At 63.4% G+C, this 23,620-nt stretch overlaps 8 protein-coding genes across 8 annotated transcripts; 3 read left to right on the top strand and 5 right to left on the bottom strand.

Moving 5' to 3' along the window:
• Positions 1–149: 149 nt before the first annotated feature.
• RHTO_03530 (uncharacterized protein) lies at positions 150–4,424 on the bottom strand (the record flags this gene model as incomplete). Its single annotated transcript, XM_016417200.1, has 5 exons — positions 150–617; positions 675–2,681; positions 2,740–2,812; positions 2,870–2,923; positions 2,986–4,424. The coding sequence occupies 5 exons, from the start codon at positions 4,422–4,424 to the stop codon at positions 150–152; spliced, it is 4,041 nt and encodes a 1,346-aa protein (XP_016271413.1).
• Positions 4,425–4,902: 478 nt separating this feature from the next.
• Positions 4,903–5,546, top strand: RHTO_03529 (transcription elongation factor SPT4; the record flags this gene model as incomplete). Its single annotated transcript, XM_016417199.1, has 5 exons — positions 4,903–5,007; positions 5,086–5,175; positions 5,244–5,262; positions 5,357–5,387; positions 5,462–5,546. 5 exons carry the CDS (start codon positions 4,903–4,905, stop codon positions 5,544–5,546), a joined length of 330 nt encoding a protein of 109 aa, XP_016271412.1.
• Positions 5,547–5,797: 251 nt separating this feature from the next.
• On the top strand, positions 5,798–14,009 carry RHTO_03528 (1-phosphatidylinositol-3-phosphate 5-kinase; the record flags this gene model as incomplete). Its single annotated transcript, XM_016417198.1, has 15 exons — positions 5,798–6,730; positions 6,808–6,901; positions 6,958–6,991; positions 7,050–11,041; positions 11,096–12,182; positions 12,239–12,322; positions 12,376–12,557; positions 12,610–12,780; positions 12,838–12,941; positions 13,002–13,088; positions 13,150–13,261; positions 13,319–13,411; positions 13,466–13,534; positions 13,590–13,655; positions 13,711–14,009. The coding sequence occupies 15 exons, from the start codon at positions 5,798–5,800 to the stop codon at positions 14,007–14,009; spliced, it is 7,407 nt and encodes a 2,468-aa protein (XP_016271411.1).
• Positions 14,010–14,089: 80 nt separating this feature from the next.
• On the bottom strand, positions 14,090–17,036 carry RHTO_03527 (uncharacterized protein; the record flags this gene model as incomplete). The annotated part of the gene is made up of 4 exons (XM_016417197.1): positions 14,090–15,072; positions 15,134–16,166; positions 16,229–16,334; positions 16,396–17,036. 4 exons carry the CDS (start codon positions 17,034–17,036, stop codon positions 14,090–14,092), a joined length of 2,763 nt encoding a protein of 920 aa, XP_016271410.1.
• Positions 17,037–17,371: 335 nt separating this feature from the next.
• Positions 17,372–19,256, top strand: RHTO_03526 (E3 ubiquitin-protein ligase RNF115/126; the record flags this gene model as incomplete). The annotated part of the gene is made up of 5 exons (XM_016417196.1): positions 17,372–17,476; positions 17,548–17,945; positions 18,025–18,388; positions 18,447–18,531; positions 18,598–19,256. 5 exons carry the CDS (start codon positions 17,372–17,374, stop codon positions 19,254–19,256), a joined length of 1,611 nt encoding a protein of 536 aa, XP_016271409.1.
• A 236-nt stretch (positions 19,257–19,492) lies between these two features.
• On the bottom strand, positions 19,493–20,383 carry RHTO_03525 (uncharacterized protein; the record flags this gene model as incomplete). The annotated part of the gene is made up of 1 exon (XM_016417195.1): positions 19,493–20,383. The coding sequence occupies one exon, from the start codon at positions 20,381–20,383 to the stop codon at positions 19,493–19,495; it is 891 nt and encodes a 296-aa protein (XP_016271408.1).
• A 343-nt stretch (positions 20,384–20,726) lies between these two features.
• Positions 20,727–22,366, bottom strand: RHTO_03524 (phospholipase C; the record flags this gene model as incomplete). The annotated part of the gene is made up of 7 exons (XM_016417194.1): positions 20,727–20,950; positions 21,031–21,238; positions 21,302–21,364; positions 21,422–21,755; positions 21,821–21,929; positions 21,987–22,105; positions 22,317–22,366. The coding sequence occupies 7 exons, from the start codon at positions 22,364–22,366 to the stop codon at positions 20,727–20,729; spliced, it is 1,107 nt and encodes a 368-aa protein (XP_016271407.1).
• Positions 22,367–22,860: 494 nt separating this feature from the next.
• RHTO_03523 (uncharacterized protein) lies at positions 22,861–23,292 on the bottom strand (the record flags this gene model as incomplete). Its single annotated transcript, XM_016417193.1, has 3 exons — positions 22,861–22,922; positions 22,986–23,174; position 23,292. Coding segments are annotated over 3 exons (252 nt in total).
• Between the last annotated feature and the right edge of the window lie 328 nt (positions 23,293–23,620).

The raw sequence follows: 23,620 nt of genomic DNA, 5'->3' as shown, positions 1-23,620 counted from the left end.
GGAAGGCAAGACAACAGGAAAGGGCGAAGGACTACGGCAGACTGGACGAGCAAGGCATTAAGCGCGGAAGTAGAAGTGGTATCGACAAGAAGTAAGAGTGGGGGATCGGGCTAAGATGGCTGCGAGAAACTTCCGAAGGCGAAGGCGGCTCAAAGGTTGAGGAAACTCTCCCAATCGTCATCCGCCGCCATCGAGATATCGGTGCTCGAGTTGCCGGTGATGCCAGTCGTCGACGACGTGCCGAGCGAGTCGAGCGGATTGCCCCAAGGATCCGAGCCGGGCAAGCCAACACCGACGGAGGGCGTGCCGAGGTTGACCGAGTTCCAGCTCGAGCCCGTGGCGAATGCGTTCGTCGATGGAGCGCCTGTTGCGAGTGTAGTCGAGGCGGACGTGCCGGTAAGGAAGGGAGTCGAACCGGGGGCGGTAGAGACGGGTATGCTGGAAAGGGCAGTCGAGGTGGAGGCCGGAGGTTGCGAAGAAAGTTGCTGTTGTTGGGCTGTCGCAGTCGGTGCAGGGGGCGGAGGCATCGATGAAGTCGCAGAGGGGACGGCGGACGAGGCAAAGCTGCCGGCGGGAGTCGCCTGGGGAGGGAAATTGGATGGCTGCTGCTGCTGGGTCTGCGCGGACGGAAGACGTCAGCTCGACCGCGATACGAGGGAGAGCGGCATGCGCACAAAGTTCTGCTGCGCGTATTGCTGCTGCGTAGGCATCGGGACGTATTGATACTGTTGCGGAGGCCGTTGCTGCTGGCCGGGTCCGGGCGTTCCGGGACCTCGGCTGGGCGCACGAGGAGAAGGTGCTGCGGCTGCCGAACCATTCGAGAACGATCGCGGGGCAGTTGTGCCCGCCTGCTGGTACGGCTGCTGAGGTTGAGGAACGGGATAGCCGGCTGGCGAGGGAGCATGCTGTTGAGCCGGAGACGCTGCGACGTACTGAGCCGGCGAGGCTGCTTGCTGATAGTACGGGTTCGCCTGTTGTTGGTACTGACCGGAAGCGACGCGCTGATGTGCACCGAAAGCGGCGTAGTTGGCGGGCGTGCTCGGCGGTCGCGCTGGCTGCATGTGAGGCGACGGTGACGGTGCTGCATACATGTGCTGCTGCTGTGGCGACGGGGCGTACTGGGCGGGCGTGCTCGAGCGCAGGGCATGCTGCTGGGCGGCGAGCTGCTCGCGGAAGAAAGCAGCCGACGAGCTTTCGCCCGCCGATGTCGCCGACGTGGGGCGGACCTGCTGCTGATGCGCCAGCTGCTGCATAACGGGCGGGCTGCCCGCCATGCTTCCGGCGTACGATCCTGCGTACTGTGTGCCGGGAACGCCGACGCTCGCCTGCCGTACCTGGGCGTGTGCGACTTGCGGACTCTGCGAGTACGAGGGAACGCGGTTCCTAGGACTGCTCGCGACCGTGGCTGGTCCGGTCGGTGCCGGCGTGGTCATCCGCTGCTGCTGAGCCTGATTGACCCCTCCGCCGCGCGCTGCCGCAACAGCCTGCGCCTGCATCTGGTACAGCAGGTTCTGAGCCTGAGTCTGCATCTGCTGCTGCAGTGCGGGCGGAAGCTGACGAAAGGTTGGCGCCGAGATGATCGCCTGGACGGAGCTGTACTGCTCTGCAATCGGCCGGTCGTCTCCGCCGACACCGGTTGCGCCTGTCGGAGCGGGCGGCGCGCTTGGCGGGACTTGCTGAGGCTGCTGGACGGGCGTGCGAGGTGGAGGCGGCTGGAACTGCTGCTGCGGCGCCAAAGCGGGTGGCGGCTGAGGGGCGAATTGCTGGCCTTGCATAGCAGAACCAGGTCGAGGGAGATTGGCGGCGGCGGAAGGAGGACGCTGGGGTGTTTGGGTTTGCGGCTGACGCATGTCGGCCTGCTGCTGCTGCTGCGAGAGCGCGGCGTACGGCGTTGGCGATTGCTGAAGCTGCTGAGCCTGCTGCTGCTGAAGGTGCGGCGGCATCGCCGAACCGTACATCTGCCCAGATTGCGCAGAAGTTGGGCGTGGCGGCGCCGAATGTGGTGTCGCAAACGGCTGCGAAGGCGTTGCAGACCGGCGATTTGGTGGAGCGGGCGTCGCTGTCAGGGAGGCAACGCTCGAAGGCGGAATCGCCGGGCTGTACGCGGATGAGGCAGCAGCGACGGCAGGAGGACCGGACATGCCGTAGGCTGCGTCGGGGGGAGGGGCGTTGAAGCGGGCAGCATTGTCGGTAGGTATGGTGGAAAAGCCGATCGCTGCTGACGGCGCGTTGGCGACGAGTTTGGCGGGGGGTGCGAGAGCGTTCGAAGGCGGTGGATTCGCCGGCACGACCTCCTCTTCTGGCACCGTCGGCAGATCCAGCTTGCCCTTCTTTGCGTCCGGTCCCTCCGTCCCGTCTCCGGGTCCGCCAGGCGGCTCATCTCCCCTCGTCCGCTTTCCCACAATCCCGTTCACTTCGCCCGACGCAAGCGCAGGCATTGATGTGGCGCTCACCGCCGCCGACCTGAGCGGCTTCGGCTCGCCGACCTTGACCGCTGAGTTGATGCCGGTCGCATCAGGCGCGGCAGTCGGAACAATCGTCAGTCCGCGCTTGTACTGCATCTCGTACTTTTCGGCGGCGACGAAGTAGCCCTTCAGAGTCGCGTAGGATGCGGCGAGACGAGGGCCGAGGATGGGGGTCGGAGGCGCTTCGAGAATAGGGGGAGGGGGAGATGAGCGAGTCTGTGAGGGATGAAGGCGTTCAACGCGAGACGAGCGAGTACCAGGAAGTCAAACGCACGCTGTCCTTCCCCCGGTTGATCTCGGACATGGCCGTCAAGTATGCCAGATTCGACTGGAGCCGCTGCATGAGCCTGCGAGCGAGGACAACGTCGGCGGCGTGATTCGGAGAGGGACCGAAGGCAGCTCACGGCATATACTCGACCTGCTTGAGCGGCTTCTCCTTGACGAGTTCGTTGGCGACCCTGAGGAAAGGATCGCGTGAGCCGACGTTCGCGAGCGGCCCAAAAAAAAAGAAGGGACGCACTTGATAAGCTCGACGTTGAGAGTCTGCACGCAGGCGATCTTGTGCGTGTTGAAGCGTTTGCGCACGTCCTTCGGCGTCATCGCCTGCAGCGCGGGCGGCATGGCGATGCCCCCAGCCGGGACGGGCGGAGTCCGCTTCGGCTGGCTTGTCGGCGTTGTCGAACCACTTGCGGCGACGGCAGGCGAGACGGCAGGAGAAAACGAGGAGACTGTGGCAGAGGCGGTTGCGCGAGCGAGCGCCGTGACGGGAGTGGGAGACGGAGCGGAAGATGCGGCAGGAGCGGAGTCGGCTGCGGCGATGGTTTCGACTTCGGCGGTCGTTGCTGGAGCTTCGTTGCTGGGAGGAACTTCGATGGAGGTCGACATGTCTGCGGCCTGGTCCGCTGACTTGTTCGCGACAGGAAGGGCTGGCGACGCCTCCGCATCGCCTGCTGTTTCTGCCTGCCCGACCGCTTCTTCAGCGGCTGTGCTCATCGTCTCTTTCCCGAGATCGCTCGCCTCGCCGTCAACCTGGACACCGCCTGCGTTCTCGGCATCCCCCACAACAACCGCCTCTGCCGAGTTCTCTTTCGCACCGTCGTCGCCTGCCTTTCCCGCCTCAGTGGATCCGTTTTGCGCATCGGCGGATCTAGTCGGTTTGGAGGAGTCGATCGGAGGCGGGGAGACGACTTTCGAAGCTGAAGTATAGGCGAGAAGAGCTTGCGAATTGGCGCCTGCATCCGCAACCTCGGGCGGCGAGCGTGCGATCGGATCGTCGACGACCGCATTGGACGTGAGCTGAGAGGTCGATTCGACTGCTGGTGAGACCGCCGCCGCCGGCAACCCCTCCTCGACTAGCTGAGGCCCTCCCGCCGCATCCTCTGCCGCTGTCGAGTCCCGTCTCGAGGTTCCCGTCGTCTTATCGACGTCGACGTGGGACGCGGCTTCGGCGGAAGGTGACACTGCTGCGACCTGCTCCATTGCCTCCGCGCCGGGGTCGCCAGACGGATCCGCTGCTATTGCCTCGTCGACGGGCTCCGGCTTGACGGCTGGTTCCGCCTCGGCTCCGTCCTCGAGCAGCGATTCAAGCGGCTGTTCGTCAACGTCCTGTGCCGTCTCGTCGCCCTCTTCTGCTTCGTCCACAGCCTTCTCTTTCCCTTTCCCCTCGAGTCCGTTCGTCGACCCTCTCCTGCTTCTTCGTCCGCGCGGCACCTCTGCGACCGCCTCGAGGTCTGCAGGAGGCACACTTGGACCGCGACTCCTCCCTCTCCTCAACTCGCGCGCGGGAGTCGATCCCCTCGACTTGGTTCCGGTCCCGCCTGCACTCGAACCAGACGCCTCGGGCGGGTTGGCGGACGACGCCCGCGTCGACCTACGAGTAGCTGGCGGTGGTGCTGTGCTCGTCGACGCTGCCGGCGGAGGAGAGGCGCTGCCTTGCCCGCGCCTAGTCGAGCGGGTCATGCGAGCCCAGTGGCCGCGCGAGAGCGCAGGGCGCGCGGGGCGTAAGGGTGTGTAGCGGCGTAGAAATCGTACGAGTGCAGCGCAGAGTCCAGCAAAGCCTGCACGAGCGAGGTTGGCAGTTCGTTCGTCGCCAAAACAGAGGGAGGGAGAGGAGCGCGTCTTGATCAGCATTCAGTCACCTGTCACCGCTGGAACGCCCTTTGAGGACCATCCAGCAGCTCCTGCCGGGACAGAGAACCCACCCCGGCGTCCTCAGACCGCCTCGTAGCCGTCACCCCCCGCTCTCGACACCTCGACATCCTCATCGCTTCCCGTTCCCCTCGCGCCTTCATCCGCTGGGAACGCTCCAACCGACCTTCGAGTAACGGAAGGTGAGCTTTCGAATGCGTCCAGCTGGCCTCCTTCGGTCGCGCGCCGCTGTGGTGACTCTTCTGCCACCGCCCTGTCCTGACACACTCTCTATCCCCAGTTCATCGCGATGTCGAGCACGAAGAAGCTGCGCGCGTGCCTCATGTGCTCTTTCCTCGCGACGCCTGCCGAGTTCCGCAAGCAAGGTTGCCCGAACTGCGAGGACAAGCTGGAGGTGTGTCGCTGTCCTCACCCGATTCTCGACCCCTCACCCTTGCTCGAGGCTGATATGGAATGGCTTCGATTCCTGCAGATGAAGGGCGATGCGGATCGCGTTCTGAGCTGCACAACAGGCCAGTTTGACGGCGTCATCGCGGCGATCAATCCTGAGGAGAGCTGGGTTGTGAGTATCGTTCCAGCTCCTCGCTCGTTCAGGAGTGCTTGATGCTGACGAGATGTGTTGAGCTACAGGCGAAATGGCAAAGAAACGGTAGGCTCGATTTTCCGCTTCTCTCGACCATGTCCCCTTGGCGAATTCGGGACTGGGCTGACTCTCCTTCCGTTGTTGCGTTCTCGCTTTGCAGACAAGCACGTTCCAGGGGTCTACGCCGTCCGGTGCGCCTCCCTTCCGTTGACGAGGCCGTCAATGATCACTAACAGGTTTCTTTCCTCACCTCCCTCTCCCGCAGAGTGACCGGTCAGCTTCCCGACGAGATCGTCTACGACCTGGAGGGCAGAGGTATCGCGGTCCATTCCCGGGAGATGGACGACTAGGTGCAGCCAGACCCTTGTCTCTCTCCGCCTGCCCACTCCGCCGCATTTTTCTCTGCCGTCGCGCATCTTGTTGTACCCGCAATCTCAGCATTCATCAACGTATGGGTAACGCGAGAAGTGCTATCAGCGTTACTCGAAGTCGTGCCAGCTTCGCTTCCGCGCTCAGCTCTCGCCGTCCTCGACTTCTCTCGCTCGCTTCCACGGGCGCTCTTCTTTCTGCTGCTTTGCTAGATGGCTTGCATGCGCACGCGATGACCGACGAAGCCGAGCAACCTACGCCGTCGTACGAATCCTTCCCCTTCTCCCCACCTCGCACCGATGAACCGACGCATCAAGCCCTACGTCGCTTCGGGTCGCGCGTGTCTGGCCAGGGAGATGGTTCAGCAACAGGAGCCGACTCGACGGGCGGAACAGGCGGCCTGGGCGCGCTAGGCCGGTTGAAGCGCTTGTTTGTCGGGACTGGAGGAGACGGCGAGGATGGTTCAACCTCGGCCGATGGGGCAGGCAGGGAGGCGGCGAGCTCTCCACCACGTCCGACAGTCGCCAGCTCGCACCTGCGAGGCGTGGCGGTCTCGCTTCAGCAGCAACTTTCCGGCTCTTCACCTCGCGACACTCTCGATGGCGACGACAGCGCGGTGGTCGCGCAACGGGCGGCCTCGAGAACACGCAGCAAGTCTCAGGGAAGGAGCAGCAGCGGGAAGACTGGAGGGACCGCTGCCGACAGCTCGTCACGCTCGCCGACTCGCCAACGGGACCAGCGCGACCCAATTCCTTTCCCTTCCTCTTCTTCCGGAGTCGCGCCCTCACCCTCTCAAAGTCGACGATCTGTACGCCCTGTTCGCCTGTCAGGCGCATTGCCGCCTGCTCCTTCCGTCAGCGTCAACATGCAGAATGCCGAGCCAAACGTTTCCGTCCCGCCTGGGCGAAACAGCGGCAGCGACTATCGCTACACTCCTACGCCAGACTCGCCAAACGCCAGCGACTTCGACCTCGGGGCGTCAGGCGGACGGCCCTCACTCGGCCAGCGTGCGAGGAGGTTGTCGTCCAATCTTGCCGGCCTTGGCCAGCTCGCCAAGAGCGTCAAGGCGAAGGACGAAGATGCGTTGAGCGTTTGGTCCGTCGGTACGGGAGCGGCGAAAGGCAGTCCTTCAGCAGTTGAGGCGATCAGGAAGATGCAGGAGCAGGTGCGTCTACCTCCTTGCTCGCCGTCCAGACAGCCGTTAGCGGTGACTGCATGGGCTAATCGTCTCCTGCTTCTCAGACTCTGGACAAGAAGGTTTGGATCGCCGACAAAGCTGTGCGCGAGTGCGAAGCTTGTAATCGACCCTTCAATGCGCTCCGTCGGCGGCATCACTGTGCGTATCTCAGCTCTCGTCACCGGGACCGGTGCTCACATCACTCCTATTGATAGGCCGCATGTGCGGGAACGTGTTCTGCGGCGCCTGGTGCGCTGATCTCCCTTGGTGACTGGGCGAGAGCGTGGTTGCTAACCTTCTCGCGCAGCTCGTCAAACTGGCTGCCAACGTACGGCAGGGAACGCAACGTGCGCATCTGCGATCACTGCATGGCCCAACGTCGTAACAAGGAGGCTCTCCGAATTACGCCGACCACGACTTGGGAAGATGCTGCCTCCGTCTCACGCCTTCCTCCGCCCAAAGCACGCCCCGCCTCTCCGCCTCGAATTTCGGCATTCGAAACCCCTCAGACCCCTTCAACCATCGCGACGGTTTCGAAGGTGTACCGCCCATCCAGCCTGCGCCAACGCCAGAGTCGCCTCTCCGCCTCGATCCACCGCGTCGACCTCGCCGTCGACCGCATCTCTGAAGCCGGCTCGGATCGCCCAGCGACGCCGGTGTTCGAAGAAGCGGGCGATGCGAGTCCCGCCGAAAGTCGGCAACACAGCCCGAAAAGCTCGATGCATCGTGCCCAGCTCGAACAGCTCCAGCAGGCGCAGCGCAGCGTGAACGGCGATACGCCGCTCGATTCAGGCATCGAGCCTGGGCTGCAAAGCCCGACGCTCTCCGTGGCCACAGCGCCGTTCAGGCGCGAGCTCGGCGAGGAGGACCACCCCACGGCGGACGAGGCGGGGGATGAGGCAGAAGACGAGGCTGGCCGACGAAGATTGAAGAGCCACGGCGATGGCGATCACGGGGAGAAAGGAGTCGTCCCGGAGTCAGCGGGGCTCGGGCTGGATTTCGGCGAGGAGGGCTCGTTCTCCGTTATGGCGGCTGCCGCAGCATCCGACGTCGACGGATCGCACCTCTTGGCCCAGCGCAGCGGCGATGGTACATCAGCAGCTCCAGCACGCCAATCTTCCTTCCTGCCTAATCTCGGCCGCTCGACTTCGCGCTTCTCAACGCACCTCCTAGACTACCTGCCCGAATTCCTTGCCGACGCCCACGCGCCTGTGAACCCGGACATCTACCACGCCGACGCCTTCCGTGCTGTCGAAGCCGTCGATATCCCGCTCTCGCAAGCCGCCCTAAGCCACATCCGCCTCATGATCCGCCAGTCGCTCGAGCGCGAGAACATCCCGGATCCGAGTGCATGGGTGGTCGAACTCGAGAGGCTCCTCTTCTCCGTCGCCGACCGGCTCGCCATTCTCGACAGCGTCGATACCGGGACGTTCGATGTACACGACCACATCCGCATCAAGCGGATCCCCGGCGGCCGCCCTCGAGACAGCGAGTTCGTCAATGGCATCGTCATCACGAAGAACGTCATGCAGAAGAGGATGCCTCGGCAGCTGTCGAATCCGAAGATCATGCTCCTCTCGTTCGGCCTCGAGTACCAGCGCGGCGACGCTCAATACTTCTCGCTCGACAAGGTCATCGACCAAGAGCGCGAGCACCTCCGCAACGTCATCACCCGCGTCACCAGCTTCTTTCCCCAGATCGTCCTCTGCGAGCGTAACGTATCGAGTATCGCGCTCGAGTACCTCAAGGATCGCGGCATCGCGGTCGCTCGCCACGTCAAGCCGGAGGTCCTTGCTGCCATCTCGCGTTCGTTCGGCGCCGACATCCTCCCTTCGACGAACGCCCTCTTCGACCCGAAACTCGGCCGATGTCGCAAGTTCAGCGTCCAGACCTTTGTCCACCCCGATATCCCCGGCAAGCGGAAGACCGTCCTCCGCTTCGAAGGCGGCGAGCAACAGGCGGCCTGCACGATTGTACTGCGCGGCGCAAGCATGGAGGTGCTCGGCAAGATCAAGCGGATAATCGAGATGCTCGCGCTCGTCGTCTATCACGCCCACCTCGAAGGCTACCTTCTGCACGACGAGCGCATCGAGGTCGTTCCGCCGCTACTCGATCAACGAAGACCGTCGACTGTCACGATGAGCGAAGGCTCACCGGCGAACGCGGACGCAGCAACGGTGTCGTCCTCGCTGAGCGAGAAGGAGGCGATGGCGGACCGCATCGCCGAGACCATCAGGCCTTACGAGTCGACAGCGTTATCGAGTTCGGCGCTGGTTCAGTATCCTCCGCCGTACCCGCTTCAGCGAGTGGCGGAGGAAGAGCGCGTCTTGCGGGAGTTGCGCGAGCAGCGCGAGGCGGAGGAGACGCGCCGGATCCTGGAGGAAGAGACGGCGTCGCGCCTTTCGACCAGTACGACTCCCGACGCTGCCCCGGCGTCAGGAGAGACTGCGTCGAGCGGCTCCTCGATTGTCGACGTCGCACCTTCGGCGAAGCCTGCAAGTATCGTCCACCCATCCGATGCTGCGCTCGTAGCGCCTGCTCTCGATTCTACCCTCGTCTCAACTCCTCGCCGACCAGCCGACCTCGCCAAAGAGACCGACTTCCGGGACGCCGAAGAGGAGCATGCTCAGCACCTCGTCAAATGGGAAGACTACCGTCACGCGCATCCCTGCAGGCTCGACCCTCTCAACTTCCAGCACATCTACGTCCTCGAATCGCTCGTCCACGTCGGGAAAGACGGCGAACCTGATCGACTTTGCAGGCCGCCGCAGATCCGCATGATCGACTTCTACCGCGAGAACGACACGACCATCGGTCAGTACCTGCGAGACGCCGACGCCTCCCTTCGCGCGCAAGAACCGTGCCCGTCGCCGTCTTGCCACGAGCCCCTGAGCAGCCATGCCCGCATTTTCGTCCACGACTCGCTCGTCCTCAAAGTGCGATGGGAAAACTCGGACAACGAGGTCTTGCGGGGTGCAGTCGGCATGAGCGCTATCTGTCGCCGCGACGGCTGCGCGTGCACCGCCCGACTCGTGCGTGCCTCCATCGAGACGACGCGCCTGAGCTTCGGCAAGTTCCTCGAGCTGTCCTTCTATCCGTCCGACCAACTCGCCTGCGCGAACGAAGCGTGCGGTCACGACGGGCAGCTCGACCATGTCCGCTACTGGCACTTCGGCGACGTCCGCGTCGCATTCGCGATGGCTCGAATCGACCTGCGCAACATCGCAACGCCGCCCCGCCAGATCAAGGTCCGACCGGAACGCCGCCTCGAGCTCCGCAACTTGGAGTACAACCAGATCCTTCTGCGGACCGACTCGTTCTTCGACTCCGCTCAGGCTCGCATCGCCGCTTTCAAGTACGAGGGCGTCCCGCCCGAGCTCGTCGAGGAGTCCAAGACAGTCCTTGCATCCTTCGCGTCGCGCTGCGAGGGGGACAGGCAGGCGATCAAGCGGCTGCTCCTCGCCGTCTACGACAATACGGAGGATTCGAATGGGAGCGAGATGACTTCGGTGCGCCGCCTGTTGCAGGAGAAGAGCCATGCCTTCGATGCCGACTGGGCAGCTCTGGTCAAGCGCGTCATGCCGATGGAACTGCCCGACCTGCGCAAGGCGTCGACGGCTCAGCTCAAGCGCTTCTTCCCCGAGGCCGGCATCGGCCCTGCGACCCAGCGATCCGCCTCGTCGTCTTTGCCTCCCGCGCTCGAGGTCGACGAGTCGGCAGACGGCGTCGAGCCTTCCGCTGCCGCTGTAGAACCAGGCGACGAGGCTGCCGAGGAGGCAGAAAACGCCGCTGCGGCATCTGTCCGCGACGCCGAGATTCAGATTGAGCCGCCGTCCCCGCCGCGACCAGCAGATTCGCTCTCTGCCTCCAGGGCGACAATCACGGCGCCGCTTTCAGTGTCCGACTCCGCCACGCCGACGACGCTCCGCCGTGCATCCCTGTCCGGCAGCGATCTTGACAGCGATTCGACCGTCCATGCCGACGAACCGACGGCTACTCTAACCCGCAATACTTCCCTCTTCATCCGCCAACGAGTCCAGCACACGGACGACACGAGCGCGGCGGAGAGCGAGTCAGAGCAATCCGCACCCCGGCGACGTCGACAGGAACCAAACATCGCGAGCCTCGTCAACGTCTTTGACGGCGCTGCAGGTTCGCTCTCGCGCAACAGCACGTTCAAGGCGAAGCAGTCGTCCCCGGCTCGTCCAGGTTTCCGTCGCATTCAGACCGACAAGCCGCCGTCTTCCGCGAAGATCCGACCGCGACCGAACAAGGTGCCGTCCGACACCGACACGAGCTGTGAGTCTCGCTTCCTTCGAGCTCCGTACGACGAGCTCACGCGTCACCCCACAGATGCTCGGAATGTCGGCGTCTCTCACCTCATGGATCGCTCCCTGTCTGCCGCTGCCGCCCGACCCTCCCGCATCCCCGCCCGCAAGCCGCTCAAGGCAGAGACGGATCACGGCGCCAGCGCGCCTGGGACCGCTTCTACGTCGCCAATCTCCACCCGACCCTCGTCGCGTGCCGCTTCAAGGACGCCTGCCTCCAGAACTGCCTCTCGCCCTTCGAGTCCCGTAACGGCTCGCAAGCCTGCAGGCTCGCCACCGGCTGGAGATAGTGCGCCGCAGCGTCCCGCCTTGAAGCCGTCGTCGTCCTCTCGCTCGACCATCAAAGGCAGAAGCGGCCGCCGGGCAGCTCCTCTTGCATCCGAATCGAGCGTCGCCGACCACCGCACGTCGTCAAGGTCGCGCAACGAGCTTGGCTTAGACCGCCCAACGGCGAGCTCGACGAATAAGATCGCCACGCGCCGAGTCGTCTCGACTGGAACAGGCCGCTTTGTCAGCTCCATGCGTCGCCGCTTCGAAAAGGCGGCGGAACAATCTGAGCGCAGCGCAGTCACGAGAAAACGAGCTCGGCCCATCATCACGTCGCAGCCAACCGTCAGGATCTTCGACAACATTCGCGACGCGATCAAGGAGGACTCGAGCGACGAGGAGGGGGCCCAGAGCGACGCTCGAAGTGCGGAGGAGTCCGACGGAGCCGACGACGAGTTCGATGACGAGCACGACGCGCCCGAGCCCGAGGACATGCCTGGAGGTGCAGTGGACGGTCCAGCTGCTCCCGAGCCGGAGGCGGTCCCGCGCCCTCAACAGCCGACACTTGCCACATCGTCGATGGCAGACGCTCTCGCGCGCTCGAACAGCGCCGCCCGCTCTGATGTCCTGCTCCTTCAGCCGTCCTCCAGCGATCACGCTTCGGGCGAGCGCTCGGATTCCGACTACCCCTCCATCCCGCACTCGCCTACGGGCGCCGACTCCTTCACCTTCCCTCGCATGTCTGAAGGCGAATCGAGCGGTACCGAACGTCGATCGCTGTTCAACGCGCTCTCGAGCTTGTGGAATTACCGCAACGGCGACTTCTCACCGCTTGCTTACCCGACGTGCGTGCCCTGCCTCTCTTAGTCGTTATGAGCGAGACTGACTTGAGAGCCTGCAGGCTTCCAACCGAGCATGTTTACGCCGACAACCCCATCCTGGTTCGCGAAGACGAGCCGACATCCATCATCGCCCATGCCTTGAGGTGCGTCGCAACGCCTTATTGATGGAGCGGTTCTGACATGTCCCGTCGTACAGCTCCCGCAAGTACTACCAGGCATTCGAGCATCCCGAGCTGCCTCACATTCGCGACGGGCTCCGCGCGGGGAATGACGCCGCGAGCGAGAAGTTCTCGATCGTTTCGCTCGAGGAACCGGACGTTTCGAAGGCTGTGGAGGAGATGCTGCGAGCCTCCACGCAACGGTCGTTCAAGCTTGGCGGTGCGTTTCTTCTTTCGGTCGTCGATGGCTGCGCGCTGATTCCGCGAGACAGATCTCGAACTCGGGGACATCTCTGCTCGGTGCACCGTCTTCTGGGTTGAGCAATTCGAGGCTTTGCGCCGGCAGTGCGGCTGCGACACGCAGTTCGTCGAGTCGCTTTCACGCTGCCTCAAATGGGATGCGGCTGGCGGCAAGTCCAAGGTCGACTTCCTCAAGACTCTCGGTGAGCTCGACTGCCGAGCGTGTCCTTCAGGCAACTTCTGACGGTTGTTGTTCGCAGACGACCGCTTCATCGTCAAGCAACTGTCCAAGCCCGAGATGGAGGTCTTCGCCCGTTTCGCACCCGCCTACTTCCAGTACATGGCCGACGCGCTGTTTCAGGGCGTGAGCCCATCCGCTCGCACTTCGACAGCCTTCTGTGCTGACTTCTTCTTCCTACGCTAGAGACCGACTTTGCTCGCCAAGGTCTTTGGCATCTACCGCGTCAGCCTCGGCAAGCAGTATCGCAACGTCGACTTTCTCGTCATGGAGGTGAGGGCCGGCGGTGGACGTGCGACGTGCTGGTAGGACTCGCTGACATCTACGCCTGCAGAACCTTTTTTACGCCCGCCAGCTCAAGCAGATCTTCGACTTGAAGGGCTCGACTCGCAACCGCCGCGTTGACGAGAACAACCCGGTCTTGCTCGACGAAAACCTCCTCGAGCGTCAGTATCGCTCAAGTCTTTCTGCACGCGCCACAGGCTGAACCGTCGCTCTCGCAGTCTCGCTCAAGAACCCTTTCTACGTGCGGGAGGAATCGAAGCAGCTCATCAGGCAGGCCGTCTGGAACGACAGCCAGTTCCTCTCGGACTTAAGTGCGTTGCAACCTGAGGTCGCTCGATGCGAACGCACTGACAGATCTCTAGCAGACGTCATGGACTACTCGCTCGTCGTGGGCGTGGATGCGGTCAAGTCGGAACTCGTCGTTGGTATCGTCGGTAGGGGAGCTCGTCTTGAGGGCGGTCGATTGGAGCGCTGACATGTCGCCCACAGACTACATCCGGACGTACACTTGGGACAAGCGCATCGAGAGCTGGGTCAAGGAGACGACATTCCTCGGTGCGCTCGTTTCTGCCTCTCGCTGGAAGCAGAGTTCTGACGGTGCCTTGTGCAGGCGGAGCGTCCAAGGCAGGAGGACCCACCGTCATCACGCCCAAGCAGTACAAGATGCGCTTCCGAGAGGCGATCGACGGCTACCTGCTCCTTTCCCCGACGCCATGGCTCGATTTGGCCGCCCTGCGCGCTGGGCAAGGCAACCCGGTGAAGACTGCGGCGCCCGTCGCGCCTGCCAACGACGGCGCCGCCGACAACGCCACGGTCCTGCTTCCGTCGTCCGCGACGTCCACCTACTCGGCACCTCCGCCGTCCGACACTTCTTCCGTCATAGCAGCCGCTTCCCTCGCAGCATTCTAGAATATCTGCTCTTCTTTGGCTTCTCTCCGTTGTTGTTTTTACTCGCGCCCATGCAGATCGTCCATCGATTCCCTCACGATTCAACCAAGAGGCGGGCTAGAAAATGTCTTCGAGAGACGCCTGAGCGCCTTGCGATAACCCGGCGCCTCCTCCTCCGGGTTCTCCTGACTCGGCGTTGGCGGACCGCTGCTGGACCCAGATCGACCTTCCACGCCGTCCGCTCCAATCCCCAAGCCGCCCTGGATCCCCAAGCCAAGATCGCTTGCGCCTCCGATACTCGCGCGCGAGCTGTTCCTCCGCTGCGCGAGGAGGCTCATCCGCCTCTGCGGCGGCTCGGTGAACCCGCTGCTCCGCCCTTCCTTCAGCTCGTTGCGCGCCAATGCCTCGAGCGCCTTCGCGCGCTCCGCACTCCGCAAGCCACCGTCTCCAGGCGAGTGAGCGTTCGGCGAGGGTGTCGTAGGCGGTCGACTGAGGCGAGACGGGGGTGGCGGGTCGAACCCAAGCTGGACCATCTCCTGCCGGATGCGCGCGCGCTCCTTGCGGTCTTCCTCGTCTTCGTACTCTTCGCCGACCTCGAGCTTGCGAGCGCTCTCGGCGAGGACGAGAGGCTTCATGGGTGCGGCGGCGGAGGGCGAGGGCGTGGCCGAAGTCGAGCGGGAGAAGCTGCTGAAGACGCTCGAGACGGAGTCCCAGCCAAACCCGCCCGACTTTCGCGGTCCCGACGGAGTGGAGAGCGAAGTGCCGTTGGCTGAAGAAGGTGTGGCGGACGGGGCGGTGGTGTAAGAAGAAGCCGACATTGGCGTAGACGGCTCGACCTTGCGAGTCGCGACAGGTGAAGGCGTTGCAGCGGGTGAGCGAAAGAAGCCGACCGAGGCAGGACGAGGTTTTGGCTCGGCTTGCGGAGGGCCGGGCGATGCGCCACCGACCTTGGGCGTGTTGCGGAAGTCGACGGCGAGAACCTTTTCGAAGCCTTCTTGCGAGCAGACGCGGTCGACGATCTTCGAGACGTACAGCGCGAGCGCTTTGTTCTCCTCGTGCAGGCGGCGGATCTCGTCGTGCAGTTCTGTCCCCAAGGCGCTCGTAAGCGAATGAAACGATGGTCGGAGGCGACTCTGCCGACTTACCCTGGTTCGTCCCGCCGCCCAAGCTGGCCCTCCTCGCCTCCTGCGCCGCCTTGCGCTTCTGCTCCTTCTCCTCCGCGCGCTTCTTCCTCCGCTCCTCGCGCTGCTTCTGCCGCGCAAGATCGACCTCGTCCATCTCGTCGACCTTCTGCGCCGCCTCAAGCTCAGCCGCGAGATCGAGTCCTCCGGCACCCGAGACGGACCCCTGCATCGAGCGTCGAGACTTGCGACGTTTGCGGCCCGAGTCGGTCGCGACGGCGACAGAGTCGGCTTCACCCGTGCCCTTCGATTCGAGCAAGACCTTCTCGACCTCGTCGCTGTCCTTGCCCGTCGCGTCCGTCGCGTCCTCGTCGTCCTCCTCATCGTCGCTGCTGAGCCCCAACTCTGCGTCCTCTGCCTCCTCACCCACCGCTTCGAGTCCTCCCGCAAACCCAAACGCACCGCTGTAGGCCGCCACCCCTTCCTCTCCATCAATCCCACTTTCGCCCCACTGGAAGCTCTTCCTAAACAACTCGGTCCGACTAACTTCCCCACTGAGCGTCCGTTCGCCCAACAGAATCTCGTACGACTCGTTCTCCTCCTGCAAGTCTTGGTAGACGCGCTTGAGGTCTGCCATCTCAGTCTGCAACGCGCGAAGCGTGTGAGAGAGTGAGGTATGGGCTGTACTGAGCGTGTCGAGTTGTGCGCGGAGAGCGAGTTCGGTAGAGGTCGCTCCGCCTGGAGTCGAGGGTCCTTCGGATGTTGCCGGAGTCGAGAGGTCGAGTGAGCGAGCGGAGGTAGTCGAGGGGGACGGAGAAGCGCTCGAAGAACGCGCGGGGAGGTCGAGGCGGTCGCGAGGCGTGCGGGGAGGCCCGTCGTTCTCCGACTGGTCCGCCTCGTCGCCTTCAACTTCCGAGCCCGATGTCGCTTTCCGCCCGCTCGAAGGAGGCGACTTGCGCCGCGACTTTTTGCTCGAAGAGGCGAGGCCGGCGATGCGGGTCTTGTAGTGCTGTTCTTGGTCGTACCACGATTGGCGCTCCGAGTCGAACGAGTCGGCCTGCGTAACGCGGGAAAGCGTCAGAGCATGCAAGATGAAGGACGGAAGAGTGGGCGACGCACCTGCTCGCGATACCGCTTGGTCGCCTCGCGCTTCTCGCGCTCGAGGTCTCGCACCGTCCCGCGAAGCTTTTCGAGCACTTCGATCCGGCCGGCGAGCTCTTCCTCCCTGCGAAGACCCGGACTGTCAGCATCAGTCAGAGGCTGGAGAAGGTCAGCAGAGTACGCACATTCTCGCCTGGTCCGTCAACAACTCGTCCATCCTGCCCTTTGTGCTCTCCAAGTCGCGCTCGAGCGCCCTCTTCTCCTTGTCACGCTCCCTGCCCTCCTCCTCGAGCTTCTCCACGCGGTCCTTCAGCCTCGCCAAATCCTCCTGATGCCGCTCGACAAGCGAGACGAGGACCTCGTGAGGCGCCGCAACGAGTTCGTCCGTCGTGAGGGTGATATCCGGGAGCGTAGCAGCGGGCTTTGCGAACCCTCCTACTCCTCCAGACCCACCCTCAGCGTCAGGCGAGTCCGGTCCGTCACCCGAACCGACTGAGCGTGCCATCCCTTTCTCGTCTCTGTCCTCCGGGAAGTTTCCCTCGCGCGACCAGTCGACCACGTGAAGCTGCTGTACCGGTCCAGGACGTGGCGGACGCTGGTGTCTCCTCGGCAGTGACCCTCCCACGACAGGCGACGAGCGAGTGAACGGACTCGAGGTCGACGAGGTGCGGGAAGGAAGAGAGGATGTGGAGCTGGACGGAGATCCGGGCGACGCTGGGCTGTGCGAGTGGCTCGTTGGGGTGCGCTGGGTGGTCCTGCGAGCTGGCTGGGCTGGTTGGGCGGTACGAGCGGGTGGTCGAGGGGTGGTGTCGCCTGAGGAACGCATTCGGGAGCGAGCGATGAAGGTGGGAGGGTCTAGATGCCACAGTGCTGGCTGGTTGAGCCAGTGACGTAGAGCCTTGAAGCGCAGTCACAGTCAGTCAGAACGTCGCCCGAAGCAGCTCGAGCGAGCGAGTGAAGAGACGAGGATTGAGCGGGACAGGGGGGACAGCGATGAGGAGGAGGGCGGTCGCAACTCGCCTGGCAGCACTAGAGTGCTCGCAAGTGCACTACAAGGGCATTACAAGTAGCTTACAAGCAATTCCGACCACCCTGAGCGAGGTCGACTCGGCTTCTCTCTCTCCTTCCTTCTCCTCCGTCATTCTCGCTGGCTGGCTCACCATGACCCGCTACTTCTGCCACGAGTGCGCACTCGAGGACAACGACTTCCCCACAAACGCACAGGGCCCCGTCTGCCCACGGTGTCAAGGCGCGTTCGTCGAAGAGGTGCGCACCCCCTCCCTCCCTCATCGAACATCGTCAGAACTCCACCCCTTCGCCCACATCGCTTGCCGCAGATCCCTCAAGACGAGTCTGGCGCAGACGATCCGCGAGACTTTGACCCGGACGACGACGGCGAAGAGGGAGGAGGAGGAGGGTTGCCATTCAACTTGTTCGGTGGAGGTGGAGCGGGAGGAGTAGGAGCGGGGGGACCGGCGTTCTTCCAGTTCATCGCGCAGCCAGGAGGAGGACCACCTATTATCACGGCTGGCGGAGGCGCACAGGCGGGCTTGAACCCCTTGACGATGGCAATGTTGCAGGCACTGGGGATGGCGCCGCCTCCGCAGGGTGTACGTGCGCCGCCCCTGAGACGAGTACAGAGCGAGGGGGCGGCGGAGCAGCCTCGGGCGGGTCAGGCTGGAGAAGCGGAGGGCGACGACAGGCGGGAACAGGTGCCGTTGCGGAATCTCGCGGCGTGAGTTCCGCTCGTCTCTTCGCTCATTCGAGTCCGCTGCACCCAAAGAGCGTACTGACCAATGCTCGCGTTCTCGCAGCTTCCTCGGCGAGGCCTTTGGCGGCGGTCCTCGACAACCTCATCCCACCGACGACCCTGCGAACAACCCCTTCGCCGAAGGCGGCCACGAAACCCCTCGCAACGACGACGCACAACAACCAGGCTCACCGAACGCAGCTGGTCCTCAGCAGCAACAACGGGACGGCGCAGCTCCTCCCCCTAACCCGCTCAACCACCTCCTCTCGCTTCTCAACGTCTTCGGTCTCAACACGCAAGTACTTGGTGGCGGACTCGGCGGATTCGGGCTGCGCGCGAACGCGGGCGATTACGCGTGGGGGAGCGAGGCGGATTTCCAGCAGCTTTTGAACGACTTGATGGAGCAGGCGAGTCTGGCTTTTCCTCGCGTGTGCCGCTGTTTAGTCTCAAGCAGGCGACCATGCTGACACGGGTGCGAGCTCGCAGGCCGCCGGACGAGCGGGACCTCAACCTGCGCCGGACGACATGATCGAGAAGCTCCCACGCCTGAAAGTCAGCCAAGACCTTCTTGGTGCGCTTCCTCGCTCTCCTTTCCCACACACACTCCCATTAACTCACTATCTCTACTCCTAAACAGACATGTCCACGGTCGACTCGTGCGGTATCTGCCTCGACGCGTTCCAGCTCTCCGACAGTGCCGTCGCCCTCCCCTGCAAACACCTCTACCACGAAGACTGTCTCGTGCCGTGGCTGAAGACGAGCGGGACGTGTCCGACTTGTAGGTTTGCGCTTGTGCCGCAGCCGGGACAGCCGGGGTATGAGGCGAACGCGAACGCGAACGATGCGGCGGGAGAAGGAGGAACGGACGGTGCGGGAGATCCGGCGAACGCGCATCCGACTGCCTCGACCTCGACCTCTACTTCACCCAGCTCATCACCTACCGACCAACCCCCTCGCCGCCCCTCCCTCCCCTCGCGCCAAAGCACCCTGAACCCTCTCTCGCCCTCGACCGCCCGAATCCCCGAGATTGCAGGTGGGTCGAGTCTGCCGGGGAGTTGGATTTGGCCTGCGGGTGAGGGAGAGGGGGAGGGGGAGGGTGCGATGGATGTGGATGGGGATCCGGAGGAGGTGGAGGCTGGTGCGAGTACGAGTGGTGAGAGGGAGGCGCGGAGAGCGGCGGCGCTGGCGGCGGAACGGAGGGCGGAGGAAGCGAGGGGGCGAGAGGAGCAGGAGAGGATGAGGGTTGAGGAGGAAGACAAGAGTCTCGAGGAACCGGTCATCGAGGATGTCGATTGAGCGAGTTTGTCCTCCTTCTCTCGCTTCGCTTCTGTACTTGCATCTTTTGTTGCAGCAACTCTCGCACGTCTTGACTACTGTGTAACACTTGCTGTGCTTTGCGTCTTTGTGATGCGGAGGAGAGGGAATGCACAACACGAGAGGGAAAGTCTCGTACAAGATACAGGGATACAGGACAAGGGCGACGAGTTGCTATGCGAGAGAGATCCATCCGATGCTGTGTTCCGTCGACCAGCTCAAGCCCACGCGAGTTGCTGAGCGACCATCTCCAACCTTTTCGCCGCCGCCTCCTTTCGTCTCGCGAACAGGTCCGATCCTTCCGCCCTCCACGCATCCGACTGACCATATGGCGCCTGCGCTAACGAGGTCTGCAACGCGAGTCGAGACGCCGTCCAAGTCTCGTCGACGATTCCCTGCGCGAGCGTCCAGGCTTCGCCATCGTCCGGGACGTCGTACGAGATCCGCCTTGGTCGGCGGACGGGGAGCTGAGAAGATGTTGACGAAGCGTGCCTGGACAAGAAGCAGGAGACGCCGCCTGCGCCGAATTGGGCGATGTGTCGCGCGGTCTGGTGTTCCGGCGACCAGAAAGACGAAGGCGAGTCGTCTTCTTCGTCTGTCGAGGGGATGTTTGAGCGTGTGGGATATGCGGACGAGGCGAAAGAAGGCGAGATTGGCGGTGAGGGGGCGTCGATAGCCGGTGGCAGCGAGGAACTTGAGAGGGGGAGGGGTCGCTGGCGCGCGAGGGAGTCGATGCGGTGCGCGGTTGGTCGCATGGTGGAGTGTACAGGCGTACTAGTCGCCCGTATGAACGCCCGAAAGTCGCTGTCCTCGCCCAGCGCCGCCTCGACTTCCTCCTGCCCTCCCGCTTGAAAGTCTATCGCCTCGCCCACATCGCTCCTTCTGCCCTGCGAAGGCCTCCGTACGCTCGACAATCCCCCAGCCGTAACAGACCGTCTCGACTTGACCCTCTCGAGCCGTTCCCTTCGCCGGCCTCGCGCTCCCATCTCCTCGAGCGGGACATTCTCGATCCTCGCGACCTGCGCGTCCTTCGCCCGCCTGACCGGGTCGAAGATGAGCGGAAGAGACGGGGCAGTCGATACGCGGCGCAGGCGTGGTTGGCGGTCCATCGTGAGGTGAATGACGATAGTGTGCTATCGGCAGGTTCGGAGATGAGAGTCGGAGAGCGGGGTTGCGGGTGCGTGAGGCTGGCTGGCTGGACGAGTGGGAGCTGTAGAGTGGTAGCTGAACACAGTACGGTGAGTGGATAGACGCAGCGAGAGCGGAGAGAGAGCGTGAGCCGGTGATGCTGAGAGCGAGCTAGCGACTTTGCCGGGCGACGAGCGAGTGGCCGAGACCGCGCCAAACGAGCCGAGCGACGTCTTTCACGCTGTACCAACACGCGAGTAATGCACAACAGATCCATTCGCAAGCGGCATGGAGAGTGTCCTTCGAAGATCGCCTCGACCGTCCTCACAGCGCAACGACCGCCGCTGCACCCGCCAGCGCTCCTCCCAGCGCCGCAAACGCCTGCCACGACAGCTGCAACGACGACGCGCCGCTCGTGCCGTTGTCGGTGACCGAGCCAGAGTTGCCAGACGACGAGGGCGAAGAGCCGGACGAGGAGGAGGAGGAAGTCGTGCCGTTGCCGATGGTGACGGGCTTGTAGGTGACCTTGTTGAGCTGGGCGGCGTACTCTGCGAGTCAAGGCGTCTAAGAATTAGCACTACGCTCCAGAGAGAACGGAAGCGACGAGCAATCCGTGCGCAGAACTCACCGAAAACGCTCCCGTTCCCGACGTCGTAATAGTCGACGAGCGTAAAAGTCGGGTTATACCCCTGCTGTGCCGCACACGCGCTCGCCTGCACGCCGAGCGAGCCCGTACCGCTCACGGCGTTCGTCTGGCCGAGCGCGCCGGTCGCGGGGACGGGGAAGGTCGAGCCTGCGATCGACATGTTGACATCGAGGTAGTGGTTGACGAGGTACTGCGGGGAGAGTGTGTGAGCTGGATGTCATCAAGAGCGCTGTCTGAGGACTTCGTGACGCACCATCTTGTTCTGCGCAGAGCCCGTCACCCGGTCGACCGTGCAAGGGAAAGCGTTGTTGGTTTGCTGCGTGCACAAGCGAATCAGCACTGTGCAGACGGACGATGAGACGCTTCTACTGACGTCGTACGGCGTCTCCCAGATGTTGGTAAACTCGTCGAGGAGGTACGGGACGCTCGAGATGTCCGCATTCTGCGCCAAGAAGCTGACGACCCTCTTCCCGCTGCCGATGAGCTCCTGATACGTCGGCCAGTCGCTGTAGGCAATAGGGACATTCGTAGGCGTGTAGGCGTAGGAAGCGAGGCCCGAGTCGGTGTACGATTGCGCCCAGACGGAGGGAGCGACGCCTTCGGTGTTGACGAGCAGGAGCGTGACGACTTCGTTTGGGTTCTTGTCGAGCCAGTTCTTGACTGTAGTCAGGTACGACGTGAACGTGCCGCCATCGAGGAGGAAGCAGCTGGGCAAGCGGTCGGGGCGTCAGTTCTCGTTCCTTGTTCCGACGCCGAGGACTGGCCGACTCACTAGGTATGGCAGAGATGCAGCTGGTTGTTGTTCATATGTCCCTGCACCTGCAGCATCCGAATTCCATTGTCGAGCTGCGTCTCAACCGTATAATTCTGGTTCGCCGCGACTGTTTCGAGGCCAAGTCAGCTCGTCACTCGCCTTTGAAGCGAGGCGCGAGACGCACGGCTACCATGCTGTACGGCATAGCTGTTGTGCGCGCCTATAATCGAGACCTCCGAGTATTTGCGCGAGCAGTATTCGGAGTAGCCGTTGCAGGCTGTTTGGGCGGCGGCTGTTGTGAAGCTGCGGGGCGGGGTGAGCGATCAGTTCGTTCGCTGTTGATGCGCCAAATGGACGCCCTGCTCGGCCCGTCTCCTCCCTCACAGTCGTTCGCCAGAGGGTCCCTCCTTCAACTCGCCGCTTGGCGAATCGTCTCTCCGCATCGCAGGTCCCGCCAACGGCTCGCACTGCCTTCCCAAAGGGCTGCTGATATCTCAGGAAGTCGTGCACGCACAGAGAAGCTGTTGCGGCGAGCGCTGCGAGTCCCGCAAGCCGGGGTAGCATTGTCGGGCGCGAAGAGGTGTGGGTACGGCGGGGCGGCGCTAGGGAGGGTGCGTGGACGCGTCTTGTAGGTGTGTACGGTAGCAGAATGTGTCAGAGAGGCAGAAGAACGGCGAGAGGGTGAGGAGCAGGACGGCAACTGCGCGGACTCTCCTCGGCAGGTCGATCTCGCTCATCTCGCTGGGGCGTCGGACAGTTGCTGACAGGCTCCAGGGGACCTCTGACAGTCCTGCTGTGGCGCGACGACCCTGCCGGACGCCGTCGCAAGCCCGCTACAGCTCGACTTCACCTCGTCGGAACGCGACTCGACAACTCGCTACCACAGCTCGTGAACGGCCGCTTGGGGAGACGCAACGGATGGAGCAGACTGCGTGGGCGGCGAGACGGGTTCATTCAGCTGGCTGGGGACAGCTGAGGTGCGAGGAACTGCTTCTGGTATTGCTGTCATATGTACTCGGTTCATGCTGTATGCTTTTCCTTCCGTTCTGTTCGTCGCCCTAGTGGTTGCGTCCAGCACCCTCACCGCCGCCAACGACTCCCGACGAAGGAGCCTGGTCCTCTGCGCGACGCACAGCGAGGTCAGCTTGCCCATCCCTCCTCGAACCCGCAAGTGTGGACGCACTGGTCTGCTTCGGCTGCATTCCCTCCTCAACCTGCTGGTTCGAGTGCGCCATGCGGCCACCAGTCTCAGTTGCGGGAAGGGTGTTGGTCGCGTTCGCCGTCGCCGAGTCGTGTGAGACTGCTCCTCCAGATCCAACGATGACTGGCTCCTGGCCGTTCTTGGGGGCGCGGTCCTGGGCGGTGGGGATCACTGCGAGGCGCGAGAGATGAAGGCGAGTCAGTTGGCGAGTCGTGTGAGAGGCACGAGGGCGGGGGAGAAGCGGGCGGAGCGGAGGGCGGTGGAGGGCGAATGGGATCAGCGACGCACTGTTTGCAGTGTTGAGAGTGTGTGTTTCGACGTTTGAGAGCTTGCGAGAGTGCAGAGAGCGCAGAAGAAGCGAGAGCGAGAGTGGAAGCTAGTCGTCGACTGGGCTCCGCCTCGTCGAAGCAGACTTGCGTCACCTTCGGTCAGAAAGCCTTTCCTTCGGTTTGTACGAATGCTCAACGTCAAGCGAAAAAGCCAGAGCGGGCACCCGCATGCGACCTTTCATTGGGGTCGAAGAGGAGAGGGAAGGGGCGGATTGAAACCACTTTGCGAAGGTTGGCAAGGAGGAGGAGATTGTCCGCGACGAGACGAGGCACAGCTCGCTGTCTCCT

Source organism: Rhodotorula toruloides (genome assembly GCF_000320785.1).
Source record: "Rhodotorula toruloides NP11 unplaced genomic scaffold Scaffold21, whole genome shotgun sequence".
Lineage (NCBI taxonomy): Eukaryota > Fungi > Basidiomycota > Microbotryomycetes > Sporidiobolales > Sporidiobolaceae > Rhodotorula > Rhodotorula toruloides.
The sequence above is the reverse complement of the archived record's forward strand: the minus strand, read 5'-3'. Positions and strand labels throughout refer to the sequence as shown.